This window comes from Dendrobates tinctorius, unplaced genomic scaffold (genome assembly GCF_039654945.1).
Source record: "Dendrobates tinctorius isolate UK_male_01 unplaced genomic scaffold, ASM3965494v1 ptg000256l, whole genome shotgun sequence".
Classification (NCBI taxonomy): Eukaryota; Metazoa; Chordata; class Amphibia; order Anura; family Dendrobatidae; genus Dendrobates; species Dendrobates tinctorius.
This window is the reverse complement of record NW_027361923.1, coordinates 2,408,122-2,428,438: the sequence shown is the minus strand read 5'-3', so window position 1 is coordinate 2,428,438 and position 20,317 is coordinate 2,408,122. Positions and strand designations below refer to the sequence as shown.

The 20,317-nt window shown below is 47.6% G+C and overlaps 1 protein-coding gene across 2 annotated transcripts in view; it reads right to left on the bottom strand.

Annotated features, from left to right (window-relative positions):
• The window catches only part of DYNC2H1 (dynein cytoplasmic 2 heavy chain 1), a 537,791-nt gene that overhangs the window by 166,860 nt on the left and 350,614 nt on the right, over positions 1-20,317 (bottom strand). For both annotated transcript variants that reach the window (XM_073558365.1, XM_073558366.1), the window contains exons 79-82: positions 20,027-20,182; positions 7,646-7,721; positions 4,270-4,469; positions 2,979-3,083 (exon numbers count right to left, since the gene is read on the bottom strand). In XM_073558365.1, coding sequence (XP_073414466.1) covers positions 2,979-3,083; positions 4,270-4,469; positions 7,646-7,721; positions 20,027-20,182 — 537 coding nt within the window. The remainder of the gene's footprint in view (positions 1-2,978; positions 3,084-4,269; positions 4,470-7,645; positions 7,722-20,026; positions 20,183-20,317) is intronic.

Here is a 20,317-nt window from a genome sequence, read left to right as displayed (position 1 = left end):
GCGGTGTTTAAACTGCTCTGCAAAATTACACTGAGACACGTCCCCTTGGAAAAGACCATAAAAAGTAACACTAAATAAAAATAAAAAGCCTCATCTCTCTGGAATTAAAAAACAAAACAAAATCGGAATACTCAGGGGAGTGGTGAGAATAAAACAAGAGCAAAATCTGGTCACTTCTGGTAACAGGTCCTCTTTAAGGCCCCCGCACTCATTCAAGAAAAGGTGTCTCATCTTATCAAATGAGAAAAACTTGCAAAGTGGTTGTAAAAACACAAAACAACTTACCAATTTACCGCTTATTAAAAATCGCATCCATTCTCAAGAATGAAGGGATTTTTAGTGCTCTATAATTTACAGCGCATTGCTTAAGTTCCCGGCCACCTTTGCAACCTATCGGCGGTGGCTGGTCTTCTAGGCAAGGTCAGCAGTGCCTGCAAGTGCTGCTCTAACACTGGCACGATTGCCCTGCGATCCGCCGTTGCTACAAAGGCAAAGCCGCCTCTGTTGGCAGCGTGGGACACCGATAATCTTCTGGAGCGCAATGCCCTCGTAAAGCAGGAATCCGGGGAGTAGTGCACTCCTGAAGAAAGATAATACGGCAACCTCTTTTACATAAGAGAACCTTAATTTCAACCAGGAAAGCAGCTGGTGGAACAATGACTAGCATGGTCCTTACTTTCAAATAAAGGATCTACCTTTTAATGGTCTCCCCACTCCCGCATCCTTATTTTCCAGGTCCCCCACTCCCGCATGCTTATTTTCCAGGTCCCCCACTCCCGCATCCTTATTTTCCAGGTCCCCCACTCCCGCATCCTTATTTTCCAGGTCCCCCACTCCCGCATCCTTATTTTCCAGGTCCCCCACTCCCGCATCCTTATTTTCCAGGTCCCCCACTCCCGCATCCTTATTTTTCAGGTTCTCGACACCAAGATAACTGTCACTTACTGTTGTGGTCCATGAAAGGAGAGTAGCCAAATCCTGTCAAGGACAAAAAAAACCACCGCAAACAAAGATGCTTCCATTACAGAAAGGTTAAAAACGACAAAGTGGCTGTGTCAACAGAAAGGCGCAGTTCTGCATGGCTTAAATATTCATGCCCCGTCTCTCCCGGGGAGTCAATAACGCGGCACTGTTGACTATGGCTAAAGGCGTCACTGCTACACTCTGCAAATCCCATAATAAGTCAGCGGTGATAATGGCTTAAAAGAAAAAATCATTCGACAAACAGTGTGTGAAAAGGCTGCGTCTGAGCCCGCGCTGACCTTGTGGATAGACGACGGAAGAGCGGCTAAACTTGCAGGACTTTTCTTGGTAATACCGCTATCAAACTGCCGCTTATATTGCTTCTGATAAAGATACCGGAAGAATAGAGAAGGTGTCATAGCGGAATACAAGTCATAAAACCTCGCTCCAGCGCTCAGCTCCAATTACTGACAGGTGGAGACATTAAAGACCAATTCTCAGCAGAGCGCTGCTTTCCTATGTGTCTGGACCAATCGGCCCGTATAGACCAGGAACATCTACAGATGTACATATCGCACAGAGGCGTGCAGTCGTAGCTGTATATGATGCCTACTGACTCCAAATTTAAAAAAAATGGGGGCCGATACATCAAAGGTTGCGAAAAATATTGGAGTTTTCACAACAATTTTGTCCAGCTCCACACTAAATAGTGAAGCATGAGCGGGATGGGGGTGGGACAGAGCAATGGCCATTTGTCTAATTCATGACGAGCTGTGATGTACCTTACGTCTGACTGTAGTAATATTTCTGGCACAGCACCTGATTCAATAAAGGGGTTGTCCATTCTAAAATGACAAGTCTGCAGTCACTCTATTTGCCGGTGTCAGCGCCGGGAACAGCAGATAGACTGAACCTGCGGTAGTGGACTGGGATCTATAACTGGATCTATAATAGTGTACTGGGAGAGACTGTACATGGGATAGTGAACTGGGATAGACTGGACCTATAATAGTGTACTGGGATAAACTGGACTTGAGATAGTATACTGGGACAGACTGGACCTGGAATAGTGGACTGGGATAGTGGACTGGGATAATCTGGACTTATAATAGTGTACTGGGATAGACTGGACCAGGGATAGTCTGAGTTTGGGATAGTGGACTGGGATAGACTGGACATGGGATAGCGGACTGGGATAAACTGGACCTGGGATAGTGGACTGAGATAGACTGGGCCTGGGTTTGTGGACTGGGATAGATTGGACCTGGGATAGTGGACTGGGATAGACTGGACCTGGGATAGTGGACTGGGATAGACTGGACCTGGGATAGTGGATTGGGATAGACTAGACCTGGGATAGTGGACTGGGATACACTAGACCTGGGATAGACTGGACTTATAATAGTGTACTGGGATAGACGACTTGAGATAGTAGACTGGGACAGAGGTGACTGCAGGTATGCTATATGCACGCACCCGGAAAGAACCTACATCATACATGTAAACGCCATCATGCCAGGAAAACTTAAAGGGATTGTGTCATCAGAAAATGGCCTATTGTGTAAGTCAGAATTTATGTGACATGTATTTTCTTTAAACGTCTGATAATGTTTTTCATTTTTCCATATGACAATCTGTTTAAAATATTATCAGAAAACTTGCAACTTTCACAAAGGCCGTTAGTTCTTACACTTGACTTTGCTTTATATACAGAAGACTTTTCAGCCGTTTCATTCTCATCACAGACAGTTTTATAATAACTGAAGATACATCTTTAAACAGAGTATAACAGATAATTCACCATTTGCAACAGGTGAAGTCACAACAAACCTCCTCCCCCTCCTGTACATTGACATTTAGTTAAAAGTCTGTAGTCACCCTATGTGACAATGTGGGATGTAATAGAATATAAATACTGTATGAGCCACCATGCAACCATCTTGTATTGTCCGTCACTACATAGTACATGGAGTAAAGATGCATCGGGGTACATGCAGGGGGTCCTGATACTTTACCTGAGAACTGATCATACGCTGAGAGGAACGGGCAATATTAGCAGGTAGACCAAAGAACGCGGGCTTATCATCCTCCGGCAGGCTTCCAATCACATTGCGGTACTCCTATGGGAAACAAATTCAGGATTAGACTGGACCTATAATAGTGTACTGATATAGTGGACTTGGACAGACTAGACCTGGTATAGTGGACTGGGACAGACTGGACCTGGCATAGTGGACTGGATCTGGTAGAGTGGACTGGGACAGACTGGACCTGGTATAGTGGACTGGGACAGACTGGACCTTTTATAGTTACCTGGGACAGACTGGACCTGGTATAGTGGACTGGGACACACTTGACCAGGCATAGTGGACTGGGACAGACTTGACCTGGCATAGTGGACTGGGACAGACTTGACCTGGCATAGTGGACTGGGACAGACTTGACCTGGCACAGTGGACTGGGACAGACTTGACCTGGCACAGTGGACTGGGACAGACTAGACCTGGTATAGTGGACTGGGACAGACTGGACCTGGTATGGTGGATTGGGACAGATTGGACCGGGTATAGTAGACTGGGACAGACTGTACCTGGTATAGTGGATTGGGACAGAGTGGACTGAGACAGACTGGACCTGGTATAGTGGACTGGGACAGACTGGACCTGGTATAATGGACTGGGACAGACTGGACCTGGTATAGTGGACTAGGAAAGACTGGACCTGGTATAGTGGACTGGGAAAGACTGGACCTGGTATAGTGGACTGGGAAAGACTGGACCTGGTATAGTGGACTGGGAAAGACTGGACCTGGTATAGTGGACTGAGACAGACTGGACATGGTATGGTGGATTGGGATAGATTGGACCTAGTATAGTGGACTGGGACAGACTGTACCTGGTATAGTGGATTGGGACAGAGTGGACTGAGACAGACTGGACCTGGTATAGTGGACTGGGACAGACTGGACCTGGTATAGTAGACTGGAATAGACTGGACCTGGCATAGTGGACTGGGACAGACTGGACCCGATATAGTGGAAATAGCAAAAAAAAGTCCAGTAAGTGACACATCGCTGGAGTCAGTTTCTCTGACCATACATCATGCTGCTCTTGGATTACATTGCAGAAACATGTTGACAGCGTCCCTTTACGGGGTTGACTCTCTGTGGAGGGCACTTTATTACTATTTCTTTTACTATACAGGTATTACACATCTCTCATCTGTTGCAGTAATTTTCAGTATTATTGGTGAAAATTCTAATTTTACGATTAAATACCCCCAATACCCTTGCACGAGTAAACTCACAATTATACTGCAGGAAATTGGCAAAGAGATGCGTAACGGAAACGTCAACTTGCTCCCTCTTATCCCGCCTGCGTGAGAATTGAAATACTGCTCCAGATAGGAGCGAAGAACTCGTAAATCAAAGTAGTTGTCTACTCGTCCTCCATAGATTGCATTCTCTAGAAGACCAGTGACGAAATCCCACTGAAAGGTTCGGCTCCCTGCAAGAGAGGAAAAAAAAATCAGACACACATATAGAAGTGTTTTACTTATAGTGCGATCCTTTGATTTTTTTTTTTTAATATCTTACTCCCCACATGTCCTGCAGATCCAAAGTGTGCACAGAAATACATGAAGTGCTCACGCTCGGGTCCTTGTATTGAATCTGAACAGCCCAACTGAATACCAGTTGTCCGCATCGTGTCATTCTTTTTTCATGGACGGCACTGGGACCGAAGGTATGGTTGCGTAAACTTAGCCTAAAAGTGTGCAACTACACATCTAAAAGTGGAGCCTCATTCTGTGGAGCCGCTTCTTAGACATTATTAAAGTGGTGGAAATTAGATGATTTTGGCAGGACCGGCCGACCATCTAACGGTATAGGGACCTCTCTTCCAACAAATGACATCAGCAAGAAAAGGATCGGCCATTTTTTATTATAAAGCCCGATCCCTTATTTCTCCCAGGAAATCAGCAACCGCAAGAGACGTCTCACATGCACATTAGATAAAAGGCTGCTGCCGAATCCGTAGATTTTAGCGGGAGGAGGCGACCATGTGATGGTGGCCTCGTTGACAGATGATGTCTGGGCAGGTAGAATTTCAAGTGGCTATGAGCTGCACCCATCGGTGTCCGGCAGTGTCTCCCCGATGCAAACACATGAATGCTGAGCTGAGCCAAACACTCATATGAGTCTATGAGGGATGGGATTCGGGAGAGATGGTTGTCTACATGGGCAGCCTTACTACACTCTCCCCCCTTACAGAGAACATGCACACTTGGCCGAGCTGAGCGTGCATGTGCATTGAAGAGTCGGGAGAAAAAAAACTGCCGTCTTCAGCCAATAGCTTTATTTAATGGCAGGGACAGATTCTGGTTTCTGGAAAAAATGGGTGACAGCCAAGTTCACTAGAAAGCAGTAAAGGAGATGTAGTGCTACATTCCTTTATTTCTAAGGATCAACGATGGTCACAGGGGTCAGACCCTGATAATAAATGGACATAGGAATAATCCTTAACTGTCACTATAAAAACAGTTTTCGCAGTTGGGTCACCACCAATGAAATGATATATTGCAGACACTATGGAGTTACGTGTACCTTAGGGTCCGAATATGGACCACAATGCCTCGTCAGGCAGCGGGTCTCCGAACCCTAACTTACAACCTCAATCATGTCTATGAGGCTGCAAGCATGGGTCAGGAGATCCGCGGTCAATCCAAGCATTGTGGTCTTATGTGAGCCGAGAATTACACCCGGCCTAAATGTTTGTCATTCTAATACTACAATAAACTGGATTGGAACCACATGTGCCGTTTTTACGAGAGAGAGGATCCAACAGAAAGAAAAACTTCAAAGGAAACTATATATATATATATATATATATATATATATATATATATATATATATATATATATATACACAGTGGGGCAAAAAAGTATTTAGTCAGTCAGCAATAGTGCAAGTTCCACCACTTAAAAAGATGAGAGGCGTCTGTAATTTACATGATAGGTAGACCTCAAGTATGGGAGACAAACTGAGAAAAAAAAATCCAGAAAATCACATTGTCTGTTTTTTTTTCATTTTATTTGCATATTATGGTGGAAAATAAGTATTTGGTCAGAAACAAAATTTCATCTCAATACTTTGTGATATATCCTTTGTTGGCAATGACAGAGGTCAAACGTTTTCTGTAAGTCTTCACAAGGTTGCCACACACTGTTGTTGGTATGTTGGCCCATTCCTCCATGCAGATCTCCTCTAGAGCAGTGATGTTTTTGGCTTTTCGCTTGGCAACACGGACTTTCAACTCCCTCCAAAGGTTTTCTATAGGGTTGAGATCTGGAGACTGGCTAGGCCACTCCAGGACCTTGAAATGCTTCTTACGAAGCCACTCCTTCGTTGCCCTGGCGGTGTGCTTTGGATCATTGTCATGTTGAAAGACCCAGCCACGTTTCATCATCAATGCCCTTGCTGATGGAAGGAGGTTTGCACTCAAAATCTCACGATACATGGCCCCATTCATTCTTTCATGTACCCGGATCAGTCGTCCTGGCCCCTTTGCAGAGAAACAGCCCCAAAGCATGATGTTTCCACCACCATGCTTTACAGTAGGTATGGTGTTTGATGGATGCAACTCAGTATTCTTTTTCCTCCAAACACGACAAGTTGTGTTTCTACCAAACAGTTCCAGTTTGGTTTCATCAGACCATAGGACATTCTCCCAAAACTCCTCTGGATCATCCAAATGCTCTCTAGCAAACTTCAGACGGGCCCGGACATGTACAGGCTTAAGCAGTGGGACACGTCTGGCACTGCAGGATCTGAGTCCATGGTGGCGTAGTGTGTTACTTATGGTAGGCCTTGTTACATTGCTCCCAGCTCTCTGCAGTTCATTCACTAGGTCCCCCCGCGTGGTTCTGGGATTTTTGCTCACCGTTCTTGTGATCATTCTGACCCCACGGGGTGGGATTTTGCGTGGAGCACCAGATCGAGGGAGATTATCAGTGGTCTTGTATGTCTTCCATTTTCTAATTATTGCTCCCACAGTTGATTTCTTCACTCCAAGCTGGTTGGCTATTGCAGATTCAGTCTTCCCAGCCTGGTGCAGGGCTACAATTTTGTTTCTGGTGTCCTTTGACAGCTCTTTGGTCTTCACCATAGTGGAGTTTGGAGTCAGACTGTTTGAGGGTGTGCACAGGTGTCTTTTTATACTGATAACAAGTTTAAACAGGTGCCATTACTACAGGTAATGAGTGGAGGACAGAGGAGCCTCTTAAAGAAGAAGTTACAGGTCTGTGAGAGCCAGAAATCTTGATTGTTTGTTTCTGACCAAATACTTATTTTCCACCATAATATGCAAATAAAATGAAAAAAAAAACAGACAATGTGATTTTCTGGATTTTTTTTTCTCAGTTTGTCTCCCATAGTTGAGGTCTACCTATGATGTAAATTACAGACGCCTCTCATCTTTTTAAGTGGTGGAACTTGCACTATTGCTGACTGACTAAATACTTTTTTGCCCCACTGTATATATATATATATATATATATATATATATATATATACACTTCTCTCTGCATGTGTAAATCCAGCCTTATACCCAACATTTATGAGGAGTTCCTAGGATACTGTTTTGTAAACTCCACATTGTCCACGTATCAGCCACATTCACGCACCTTCAAAAAGACGGTCGATTATATCATAAGCAGCACGTAGATCCGACAGAGAGAATTCGTAGAATTTGGTCCAACCCTAGAAAATAAACATTTCTGGTAAATAGGAGAAAACTTTTATACTTTGGTGGGCGAGGGAAAACAAATGTTATACATACAGTATCTATGTATCCAAATACATAGAAAGCACTACATACAATGCGGAAAATGGGGATTTTTGTGTACTCACCGTAAAATCCTTTTCTCCGAGCCAATCATTGGGGGACACAGAGACCGTGGGTGTTATGCTGCTGGCCACTAGGAGGACACTAAGTAAACCAGAGAAAAAGTTAGCTCCTCCCCTGCAGTATGCACCCTCTCGCTGGCTGAGATTCTCCAGTTTGGTGAAAAAAGCAGTAGGAGCATAAAGAGTTAACAATAACGATAACAATATCAACGCCTAAGAATGCTACAGTGAGCCAATAGGCTAAAAAGGGTGGGTGCTGTGTCCCCCAATGATTGGCTCGGAGAAAAGGATTTTACGGTGAGTACACAAAAATCCCTATTTCTCCTACGCCTCATTGGGGGACACAGAGACCGTGGGACATCCTAAAGCAGTCCCTGGGTGTGGAGCATACATATGCTAATACCCCATGTACCACTGAGTGAACACCGTGGTACTGCCGATTGCAGGCAGCGTCTGCCGAGAGCTGCATCCGCAGAAGCCTGAGAATGAATTAGGCAATGTTTGTAAAGGTACACAAGCAGGACCAAGTCGCAGCCTTGCGGAGAGGCCTGAGAATGAATGTGGTAACTTTTTGTAAAAGTATGCAGACTGGACGAAGTAGCAGCCTTGCAAACCTGTTCTGCCGAGGCCTGGTGCCGAAAGATCGAAGAGGCGCTCACTGACCGGATAGAGCGTGCCTTAATCCCCGCTGGGACAAGCGCGTTCCTGACACGGTAGGATACCTGAATCGCCAAGCGAATCAACCTGGCTAGACCCTTCTTATACCCGTCTGGAAGTATGAACAGGGCATCTGACTTGTGGAAAGGAGCCATCCGCGAGATGTACCGTCTCAGCGCCCTAACCACATCCAGGGTGTTGAGGGCCTTCTCAATGCAATGGACTGGCGCCGGAACAAAGGGAAGGCAAAACAATTTCCCCGTTGAGATGGCAAGAGGAGAGGCCCTTGTCCAGGATGACGGGAACGTCCTGAGAACTACCTTTTCCTGATGAAAATTCAGAAACAGAGAACAGCAGGAAAGGGCTGCCAATTCCAAAACTCGTCTGATTGACGTAGTTGCCACTAGAGAGACCACCTTCCAAGAGAGGATGATCAGTGACACGTCCTGCAGCAGTTCGAAAAGGAACCTCCTGAAAGGCCCCGAAAACCAGGTTAAGGCTCCATGAGTCAAATGGTCTTCTATAAGGAGATGCCACATGGGAAACTCCCTGAATGAACGTCTTGAGCTGAAGCTTGGTGGCAATTTGTGTTGGAAAAGCACTGATAAGGCCGAAATTTTGCCATTGAGCGAGCTAAGCGCAAAGCCTGATATTAATACGGATTGAAGGAAATCCAATATGGCCAGAATGGAAAATACCGGAGGTGATCGACCATGAACCTTGCACCACAAAAAAAAGGAAGGGTGTCTAGGTGCGGTGATAGATGCGCATGGACACAGGCTTCCTGGTACTAATCATGGTGGAAATCACGTCGTGAGGGAAACCAGCCTGAGCTAAAAACCAGGATTCAACGGCCACGGGACAGGACTCCGGAGTTCTGGTGGTAAATCGGGCCTTGCGAGCGTAGATCCATATGGTCTGAAAGTCGCCAGGAGACGTCGGCGACTAGTTGTATTAGTTCTGCATACCATGCTCGGCGCGGCCAGTCTGGCGCGACAAGGATCACTGGCTCTACCTCCGCTTTGATCCTCTTGATGACCCTCGGAAACAAGGGAAGGGGGGAGATGTACAGGAGCCGGAACCAGAGCTATGGCGGAACTAGAGCGTCCGCTCCCATGGCGCAAGGATCGCGCGATCGGAAAATGAACCCAGGAACCTTGTTGTTTAGTCTTGAGGCCATGAGATCCACATCCGGAGTCCTCCAACGATGCCAGATCTGCTGAAAGAGTTCCGAATGAAGAGACCACCTCCCCGAGGCAATGCCTTGGTGACCGAGAAAATCTATCTTCTGATTTTCCAAGTCCGGGATGTGGCTTGCTGAGATGGGCGAATGGTTGGTCTCGGACCTATGGAAGATGAAACTCACTTCGTGCATGGCCATTCTGCCCCAAACACCTCCCTGACGGTTGATATACGCTACAGCCGTGGCGTTGTCGGATTGAGACCTGATAAGAGATGGTGGAAACTCTTTAGAGCTAATCTGATTGTTCTTATCTCCCAAAGAGAGAGGAGGAGACGTGACTCTCGGGTTGACCAATGACCTTATGCCGTGAGGTGACGAGGGACCGCACCCCAACTGAGGAGACTTGCGTCGGAGTTTACTACCAACCATCTTACTGTGGGTAAAGACCTCCCTTGATTCAGGGAGGACCTCGGTGTCTACTCCGAGGGCTTGCCTGTCCCGCAGGGATGGAGGAATCCGACGGTTCTCATCCCAAGCTAACAGCAATGCATGTTGTAAGGGACGGAGGTGGAACTGTGCAAATGGAACTGCTTCCATCGCTGCCACCATCCTTCCGAGATCTCTCATGCCGAAAACGAATGGAGAGAGAAACTGGTCGAGAAAGAGGCCGCTTTGCTTGTTGTAAGGGAGGGAGAGCGGTGAATCTGCGGTCTATCTTCCGCCCTAGGCGGGAAAGAGTATTTACTGTTATCCACAGATTCCTTGCAGACTGGAAGGGACCGACCCTTGATGAGCAGGTCGTCCAGATACGGTAACAGTACCACTCCCCGAGGGTGAAGAATGGGAATGACAGCGGCCATGACCTTGGTAAAGACCTTGTAGGCGGTGGCGAGTCTGAAGGGCAAGGCCACGAACTGGAAGTGTTCCTCGTGAGTTGCAAAACGCAGGAGCTACTGGAGGGACGGGCAGATCGGAACGTGAAGGCAAGCGTTCTTGACGTCGATGGATGCTAGGAACTGTCCCTTTTCCATGGGAGCGACAACTGAACGGAGAGTTTCCATTTGGAATCGCCGTACCGTGACAAGGTGATTAACAATTGAGATCCAGAGATGGGTCGCATCCACAAAAGAAGGACTGAATAAAATCTTCTGGACCCTTCGTGAAGTGGGACCGGAATGATGACTCCGTCCCTTAGAAGAGCCTGAACAGCCCGAAGGAAGGCTCTGGTCTTTCTCTTGTAGGAAGAGGAAAGGAAAACTCAAGTTGGAGGGGGGGATGAAATTGTATATTATATCCGAAGAATACCAGCTTCCTGACCCACTTGTCGTCATTAGGTAGATCTATGAGATCTGGCTCCCCTAGATCCAGAAGCCCTAGGCCTGGGTTTCCAAGAACGGTTAGATCTGTATGAGATCTGGGAGCCTCTGTCTCCGTGCGGGGACAGACCTGATCCGAAAGAGAAGGTAGAGGAGGACCAACTGGAATTGTTGCGAGAAAATGGAAACACGTCGGCTGTTGGAGCGAAAACGGCCTAATAGCCCTTTGTTGAGGAAGGAATTCACTTGTCTTCTCCCCCCGGTAGTATCAGAAAGAGCTGGTCCAGTCTCTCTCCAAAAAGATGACCCGCTTGAGAAGGGGGGAGAAGTCAACAAACTTTTAGATGTGGCATCCGCCCACCAGCTGCGGAGCCCTGGGGCTCTTCTAATGGAGATCGCATTAGCGGCACTATGAGCCGCGCAATTGGCGGCCTGAAAAGAAGCGTCTACTACAAAGTTCGCTGTGTGAATCATCTGGCTGGCGACAGAGGTTGTCTGCGGAGGAAGATTGGGGCCCTGGAAGGCAGTAATCAGGACTTCTGCCCAAGCGGCCATGCCTTAGTGACCTAAACTGTGGTGAAGGATGGAACAATCGCCGCTCCTGTAGCTTCCAAAAAACTGAACGGGCAAAGTAGTCAATTTGATGATCGGAGGGGTTTCTGACCGAGAAACCCTCAGAAACAGATAGGAGCGTTGTGGAAGCAAGACGCGGTACAGGAGGGTCCACCGGAGGCATCTGTAATCGATCCTTCATTAGGTCTGGATCAAAAGGGTATTTAGCCAGAGTAAACTTTTGCCCAGTGAACGACTTATGGCTGATCCCTATGATACTGGATGGCTGGTAAATAACTAGAGCACACGCTTATTGCTTAAATGAGGAGTGCTGGAGCGGGAATATTTTCCTCATTCAACCTCAGAATCCTGTTGACTGATTCTATAAGAGAATCAAGTGACTCTTAATCAGTTAGGGGATTCTGAGGGGCTGACGTGACAGATACAAAATCAGAGTTATGCTCGCTGTGAACCTCAGGAGAGGGCGAGCGAGACAGGAGTCGTTGATGCCGAGGCGCAAACGCGACTAGGGGACGCACCATGAGCCCGCTTTGGCAGAGACAGTCCTCCCGGAAGGGGAATATAGCCTTGGTCAGAGGTTCCACCAACAGTGACAGGGATGCAGCCCACTCGGGGGTACCAGACGCAGGAGGCCGTCAGCAGCGGCTGCGAGGGGCGTGGGAGCGGTTCAGACGCAGGCCGGGTCGCGGTCCGTGCATAACGGATTAGCTTGAGCACTGGAGAGTCATGCTCGCTGTGGTAAGGCCGACTTGCAGGTAGTACACACGGAAAAACGCAGTGTGCTTCTTAGCAGCCCATTTAGCCTCCTGTGAGGCATAGCGCTCCAGAAAGGGTTAACGGCAGAGTGACTGCAGCTGCAGGGAATGTGCCGGGAAGGGCTTAAGCTTTAATCTGAGGGCAGATGCAGCTTACCCACGGTCCTGTGTTATGTCCCCTGGGAGGAAAACGGTGGCCCTGTGGCGTCACCCGGAATTCGGCTGCTCCTGAAAGGTTTAACTGCAGCAGAGGTAACAGACATGGCCCCTGAGATTAGAATTGCGCGTCTCATTTGGAATGAGAGGCGCCAAGAGGAGGGGGCGGTGACGATAGCGCGGGCGGCGCTATTCAAATTGTGGCCAAGTAGCCCGGAAAAGCTGTGGACTAAATTTTTGGCCTACCCACTGTAGGTGCCGGGGGCGGGGAAGGGGCGGCGCTATCGAGGGCAGCGCTATTTAAATTGCGGCTTAGCAGGCCGAAAAAGCCGGGGGCTAAATTTCTGGCCTCCCCGCGGTAAGCGCTGGGCCAGGGGGGCCGTGACCGGGCGCCAGCGTACCGCCGCTGACGCTAAGTCAGCGCTTCTCCCAGGGACAAGGACCCGACCCCATACCTCCACTCCTGTGCTCAGTCAGGTCATCGCTCTCCAGGGTCTTTCAGTCTCATCCTCCAGGCGATGTAGCAGAGCTGGACGAGGTTTTACAGGGGGGTATTGCTCAATTGATCCACCCTGTGGTAGGGGGACGGAGAGCTCTGGGGCTGATTCAGGGCATCCGAAAAAGCGCTGTTCAGGTCTGCTCCATGCACTCCTGTGCTACGTCCTGTTGCGCTTGCCCTCGTATCCATGGAGTACCAACCATAAGGGAACCATCGTCAGAGGAATCAGCCCCATTCGTCGCAGGAAAGTGTACGTGAAGGGTTACTCCACGTGCTTGCCTGTTGCTGGTTCGGGGGAGAGCGGGCCGTAGAAAGGAACCGTCACCCCTTCACTCCGTTAATTAAAAAATAAAAATTTACAGAAAATTTAAAAATAAAATAAAACCGGTGGGGTCTGAAACCAGACCCAAGTGCCTCCTATAGACACTAAGTAAGAACTGGAGAATCTCAGCCAGCGAGAGGGTGTATACTGCAGGGGAGGAGCTAACTTTTTTCTGGTTTACTTAGTGTCCTCCTAGTGGCCACAGAGCATAACACCCACGGTCTCTGTGTCCCCCCAATGAGGCGTAGGAGAAATAAGTATTTGATACTCTGCCAATTTTGCACGTTTTCCCACCTACAAAGAATGGATTGGTCTGTAATTATTATCGTAGGTAACTTCACCTGTGAGAGACAGAATCTAAAAATGAAAAAAAACTCAGAAAATCACATTGTATGATGTATAAATAATTCATTTGAATTTTATTGCACAAAATAAATATTTGATAAAATAGAAAACAGAACATATTTGGTGCAGAAACCTTTGTTTGCAATTACAGAGGTCAGACATTTCCTGTAATTCTTGACCAAGTTTGCACACACTGCAGCAGGGATTTTGACCCACTCCTCCAAACAGATCTTCTCCAGATCTTTCAGGTTTCAGGGCTGTCACTGGGCAACATTGAGTTTCAGGTCCCGCCAAAGATTTTCTATTGGGTTCAGGTTCACTCCTTAGTTGCCCGGACTGTGTGTTTCAGGTCACTATCATGCTGGAAGACCCAGCCACGACCCATCTTCAATGTGGGAGGGAGGTTGTTGGCCAAAATCTTGTGATCTATGATCCCATCCATCCCCTCTTCAATACAATGTGGTCACCCTGTCCTCTTTGCAAAAAAGCATCCCCAAAATGATGTTTCCCCCACTATGCTTCACAGTTGGGATGGTGTTCTTGAGGTTATACTCATCCTTCTTCCTCTGCCAAACATGGCGAATGGAGTTGATACCAAAGTTCAATTTTGGTCTTATCTGACGACATGACCTTCTCCCATGCCTCCTCTGGATCATAAAGATGGTCATTGGTGAACGACAAACGGGCCTGCGTGTGGGGGCATGTGCTAGCATGAGCAGTGAGACCTTGTGTGTCCTGCAGAATTTTAATCCACAACGGCATAGACTTTACTAACGGTAATGTTTGAGACTGTGGTCTGTTTTCTTCAGGTAATTGACTAGGTCCTCTCCCGTGTACGTAGTTCTATGCGGATTCCTGAACTTTTTCAGAATCATTCTTACCCACAAGTGAAGATCTTGCCTAGAGCCCCAGGCAGCGGAAGATTGACAGTCATCTTGTGCTTCTTCCATTTTCTAATAATTGCACCAACAGTTGCTGCCTTCTCACAATGCTGCTTGCCTATTGTCCTGTAGTCCATCAAAGCCTTGTGCAAGCCTACAGTTTTGTCCCTGGTGTCCTTAGGCAGCTCTTTGGTCTTTACCATGGTGTAGAGGTTGGAGGGTGATTGATTAAGTGTGTGGACAGGTGTCTTTTACACAGGTAACGAGTTCAAACAGGTGCAATTACTACAGGTAATGAGTGCAGAGTAGGAGGCTGGTTATAAACTAACCGGTCTGTGAGAGCCAGAATTCTTGCTGGTTGGTAGGTGATCAAATGCTTATTTCATGCACTAAAATGCAATTTAATTATAGAAAAATCATACAATGTGATTTTCTGTTTTTTATTTTTACATTCTGTCTCTCACAGTAAAAGTGTATCTACAATAAAAATTTGTTACTTTGGAGCGCAGTTTGTGAAATCTCTGCTTGCTGATCAACCAAGACGGAGAGAGAGGCTACTGTGACTGCTCCCAATATTGTGAGCGTGGCTGTAATAACGCCCTGGAACTTTGTTTGCTGCTCAAGTGCTCCAGGGGTGTGCTTACAGCTGCCGCTCAGAGTAGGGGTGTGCTTGCAGTTGCCGCTCACATTGTTGATGTGCTTACAGTCGCCACTCACATTAAGGGCTTGCTTACAACCACCGCTCACGGTAGGGGCTTGCTTAAAGCACCCACTCACAGTAGGGGCGTGCTTATAGCCACCGCTCAAAGTAGGGGGTGTGCTTACAGGCACTGCTAACAAAACGGGAGTGTTTACAGGTGCCACTCAGAGTAGGGACGTTCTTACAGGTGCCGCTCGCAGTAGGAGCTTGCTCACAGCCGCCGCTCACCTTAGGAGCGTGCTTACAGCAACCGCTCACAGTAGGAGCTTGCTTACAGCCACCGCTTACCTTAAGAGCGTGCTTACAGGCGCCACTTACAGTAGAGGTGTGCTTACAGCCACTGCTCACAGTAGGGGCATGCTTACATGCGCCACTCACAGTAGGGGCGTGCTTACAGCCACTGCTCACAGTAGAGGCCTGCTTACAGTTGCCACTCACAGTAGGGGCATGGTTATAGCCACCGCTCACAGTAGGGACGTGCTTATAGCCGCCGCTCACAGTAGGGGCATGTTTACAATCACCGATCACAGTAAGGGCGTGCATACAGCTGACTCTCATAGTAGGGGTGAGCTTACAGCGTCACTCACAGTAGGGGCGTGCTTACAGGTGACGCTCACAGTAGGAGTGTGCTTACAGCTGATGCTCACAGTAGGGTTGTGCTTATAGCAGCCGCTCACAGTAGGGGAGTGCCTACAGTCACTGCTCACAGTAGGGATGTGCTTATAGCCGCCGCTCACAGTAGGACGTGATTACATTCAGCCGCCGCTCACAGTAGGGGCAAGTTTACATTCACCAATCACAGTAGGGGCGTGCTTACAGCTGACGCTCATAGTAGGGGTGTTCCTCCAGCAGCCGCTCACAGTAGGGTTGTGCTTATAGCAGCCGCTCACAGTGGGGGCATGCTTACAGTCACCGTTCACATTAGGGGCATGCTTACAGGTGCCGTTCACAGTATGGGTGTGCTTACAGGCATCACTCACAGTAGGGACGTGTTTACAAGTGCCGCTCACAGTAGGTGGGTGCTTACAGCTGACGCTCACAGTAAGGGTGTGCTTACAGCTGACGCTCACAGTAGGGGAGTGCTTACAGCTGACGCTCACAGTAGGGGTGTGTTTACTGCAGCCGCTCACAGTAGGGTTGTGCTTATAGCAGCCGCTCACAGTAGGGGCGTGCTTAAAGCCACCGTTCACAGTAGAGACATGCTTACAGGTGCCACTCACAGTAGGGGCGTGCTTACAGGCGCTGCTCACAGTAGGAGCGTGCTTACAGGTGTCGCTCACAGTAGGAGCGTACTTACAGGCGTCGCTCACAGTAGGGGCATGCTTACAGGCGCTGCTCACAGTAGGGGCATGCTTACAGGCGCCGCTCACAGTAGGGTTGTGTTTACAGCCGTCGCTCATAGTAGGCGCGTGCTTACAGCCACCACTCACAGTAGGGGCGTGTTTACAGCCACCACTCACAGTAGTGGCGTGCTTACAGGCGCCGCTCACAGTAGGGGCGTGCTTACAGGCAACGCTCACAGTAGGGGCATGTTTACAGGCGTCATTCACAATAGGGGCGTGCTTACAGCCGCTCACAGTAGGGGCATGCTTACAGGCACCACTCACAGTAGGGGCATGCTTACAGGCACCGCTCACAATAGGGGTGTGTTTACAGCCGTCGCTCATAGTAGGAGCATGCTTACAGCCACCACTCACAGTAGGGCATGCTTACAGTCACCACTCACGGTAGGGGCATACTTACAGGCGCCGCTCACAGTAGGGGCGTGCTTACAGGTGCCAGTCACAGTAGGGGCTTGCTTACAGGCGCCGCTCACAGGAGCGTGCTTACAGGTGTCGCTCACAGTAAGAGCGTACTTACAGGCGCCGCTCACAGTAGGGGCATGCTTACAGCCGTCGCTCATAGTAGGGGCGTGCTTACAGCCACCACTCACAGTAGGGGCATTTACAGCCGCTGCACACATTAGGGGCTTTCTTACAGCCACCACTCACAGTAGGGGCGTGCTTACAGGCGCCGCTCACAGTAGGGGCGTGCTTACAGGCGCCACTCACAGTAGGGGCATGTCTACAGGCGTCATTCACAGTAGGTGCGTGTTTAGAGCCACTCACAGTAGGGGCATCCTTACAGGCATCACTCACAGTAGGGGTGTGCATACAGCTGACGCTCACAGTAGGGGTGTGCATACAGCAGTCACTCACAGTAGGGTCATGATTACAGCCGCCACTCACAGTAGTGCTTACATGTGTCCACTCACAGTAGGGGTGTGCTTACAGCTGCCACTCACTGTATAGTGACTCGTGCTTTGAGCAGCAACTGCAGATGCTATAGACATGCTCCTATGACTGAAAGCCGGCAGAATGCAGAAGAGAAGAAGTTCATTTTCTCCTAACAGCCGCACTTACAAGTAAAGCAGCCAGGAAACTATTTACCTGCAGATTAGTCATAAATCGTCAGGTAAATCACATTTTCCGAAGTGACAAGTTCCCTTTAGATTGCAATCCTGGCAGTGTAGTGTTCCTAAGTGTATGAGCCGCACACCTGCTACTGACTTCGCGGACGCTACAACAGCTCTCGCACAATCGGCGTGATGTATATATTTGTCATAGAGCGCAAAGCAACCCTCGCTCATGTCAGCTATATACACCTCGTGGAACAGTAAGGGGTTAAAGAAGTCAGTGTCGTGACAAAATGCCTTCAACTGTTTTTTTGGGGGGTTTTCATACATAAAATATAATAGGAGGCTAAGCGGAGGATCTGCATGCATCTGTAGCCCCAGTAAATCTACATAGTATAATAGACTTTACAAGCAGGCAGTGTAAATTCTCCTGGGTTTCCGCTCCTCGCCCTCTGTGTCAGGCACGGGCTGCAGGATAAATGAGGTTGGCTCACGATGTTAAGGTGCTAAGTCATTTATTGTCATGTGGACTCAGGATAAATTAGCATGATTGCAGCTCAGAACTAAATAGAAGGATAAAAGGGAAATAATCTCCAAGGTTTTAATTGAATTTAAGCTTCATGGAATACACTAGGAATTTATTACACTGCCATATATTACTGCCACATAATACTGTCAAATAATACTGCTACCTAATGTTGCCATATTGTATAGCACTGCCACATATCACTGTGATATGTTACTATCACATACCGAAACACTGCCACATATAACTGCCATGTGTTACTTTCTCATTAAGCTGAAAAATAACACCGCTAAATACTGTAACACATGATAATGCGATCTAAATCAGCCACATATTACTGCCATCTATATTAACATATAATACTGACACATAATATTGCTAATAAACACTGTCATACATAATAGCCATGTAATACTGCCACATATCACTGCTGTATATTACTGACATGCGATGCTGCCATGTAATACTGCTACATATAAGGCCTCTTTCACACATCAGTTTTTTGCCGTCAGGCGCGATCTGGCTTTTTTTTGTAAAATCGGATCCGGCAAAATGCAATGCTGGATCCAGTTTTTCCCCATTGACTTGCATTAGCGCCGGATGGCATTGCGTTTCATCCGTTTTTTGCCGGATCCGGCTACTTGTCTCATTCCGGCGTCTGGAAAAAACGGCTACTGTAACGTTTTTTGTCTCCGGCGAAAAAGCCGGAAGCGCCGGATCCGGCGCTTCCAGCTTTTTGCTACAATGAAAGTCTATGGGCACTGGAATGCGCCGGATCCAGAAAAAGACGGATCCAGCCACCGGATCCGTTTTTTTAAGTCTGCGCATGCTCAGATCCAATTGGCCAGCCCCCAGGAAACAGATATAACCTGCTAGACGGATCCAGCAAAAAAACGGATCCGTTTCTACAGTTCTCCAAAATTTATGCCGGATCCGTTTTTTCTAAAAATAGCCGGATCCTGCCTGACGGCAAAAAAATGATGTGTGAAAGTAGCCTTACCGACATGTAATATTGACGCATTATTAAGGAAAATGAATAATAAATGTACATTCAATACACATTCATAGTCCATAAATACACGGTCTTTATTAGTAATTAAAGGGGTTATGCAGGCTTTTAAAATTGAAGTCCTATCCATAAAGTGCTAATACACCATGACCAGCGTTTGGTCGATCACCTGCTTCACCGTGGCATCTCTCTCCTACGACACCTCCATACACCTTTTCCAGCAGCTTATTTCCCAAGGAAATATCTGTGTTAATTCCACACTGTTTCCTCTTGCTGGTCATGGACAATCCCTGTCTAGATGACCACAATCTGAGTGGTCAGTGAACCTTCTGGTGACCATACAGTGGAATACCTCTACGGGCTTACACTGACTTATTTCGACCCCATCTAATCAGGCAACACGAACCACAATAGAACAAGAAATCATAGAGTTTAGGGGTGTGTAAATATACAGGAAGACTAATGCTGGGCGTACACATAGCTGTGCACAGAAGCTGCATACACAAAACGGTAGAATATTTGAATGAAGTCTTTTTGAAATGTTGTTTCTTTTTTTTCCATTTAGAAGTACTGGAGCAATAGTTTCCTGCTGTTAAAGGGGCAGCTTTTCACCGAATCCTGACAGTGTAATGTACCCCCGCTATGAATCGCATAGTTGTGGTCATGTGCCGACTCACTAGAATCTATTGAATGAAGCAAAAGAGCGTTTGGTCAGCACGTGATCACACACTCGCAGTCTCTTGACGATTGCTGCAGCCAGCGAGCGGAGCAGATTCCTAGTGGGTAGTACATAAAATTTCCTCGGAGGTGGTAACCATTTTAAGACCCCTGGATTGGTTACCTGAGGTATGTAGTTCCTCCTTTCCTGACACACTGCATGAAACCACGCCAGGCTAAATAAAGCTTGTGCTCGAGGTGCCAGCCCACCCTTGCCAATCTGCTCTGCGGTCCACGATTCATAGGTTCTTAACAGGTTCTTTTTCAATCCAGGAGGTGCCTGAAAAACAAAACAAAACAGCAATTAGTAGGATTATACAAAATATTACTGATATGATTACTCCTCATACCTAGCTAAATATATCCAAGCATCATGAGCAGATTTAGGTCGTGTGTTGATAGTTCTAGAATATTT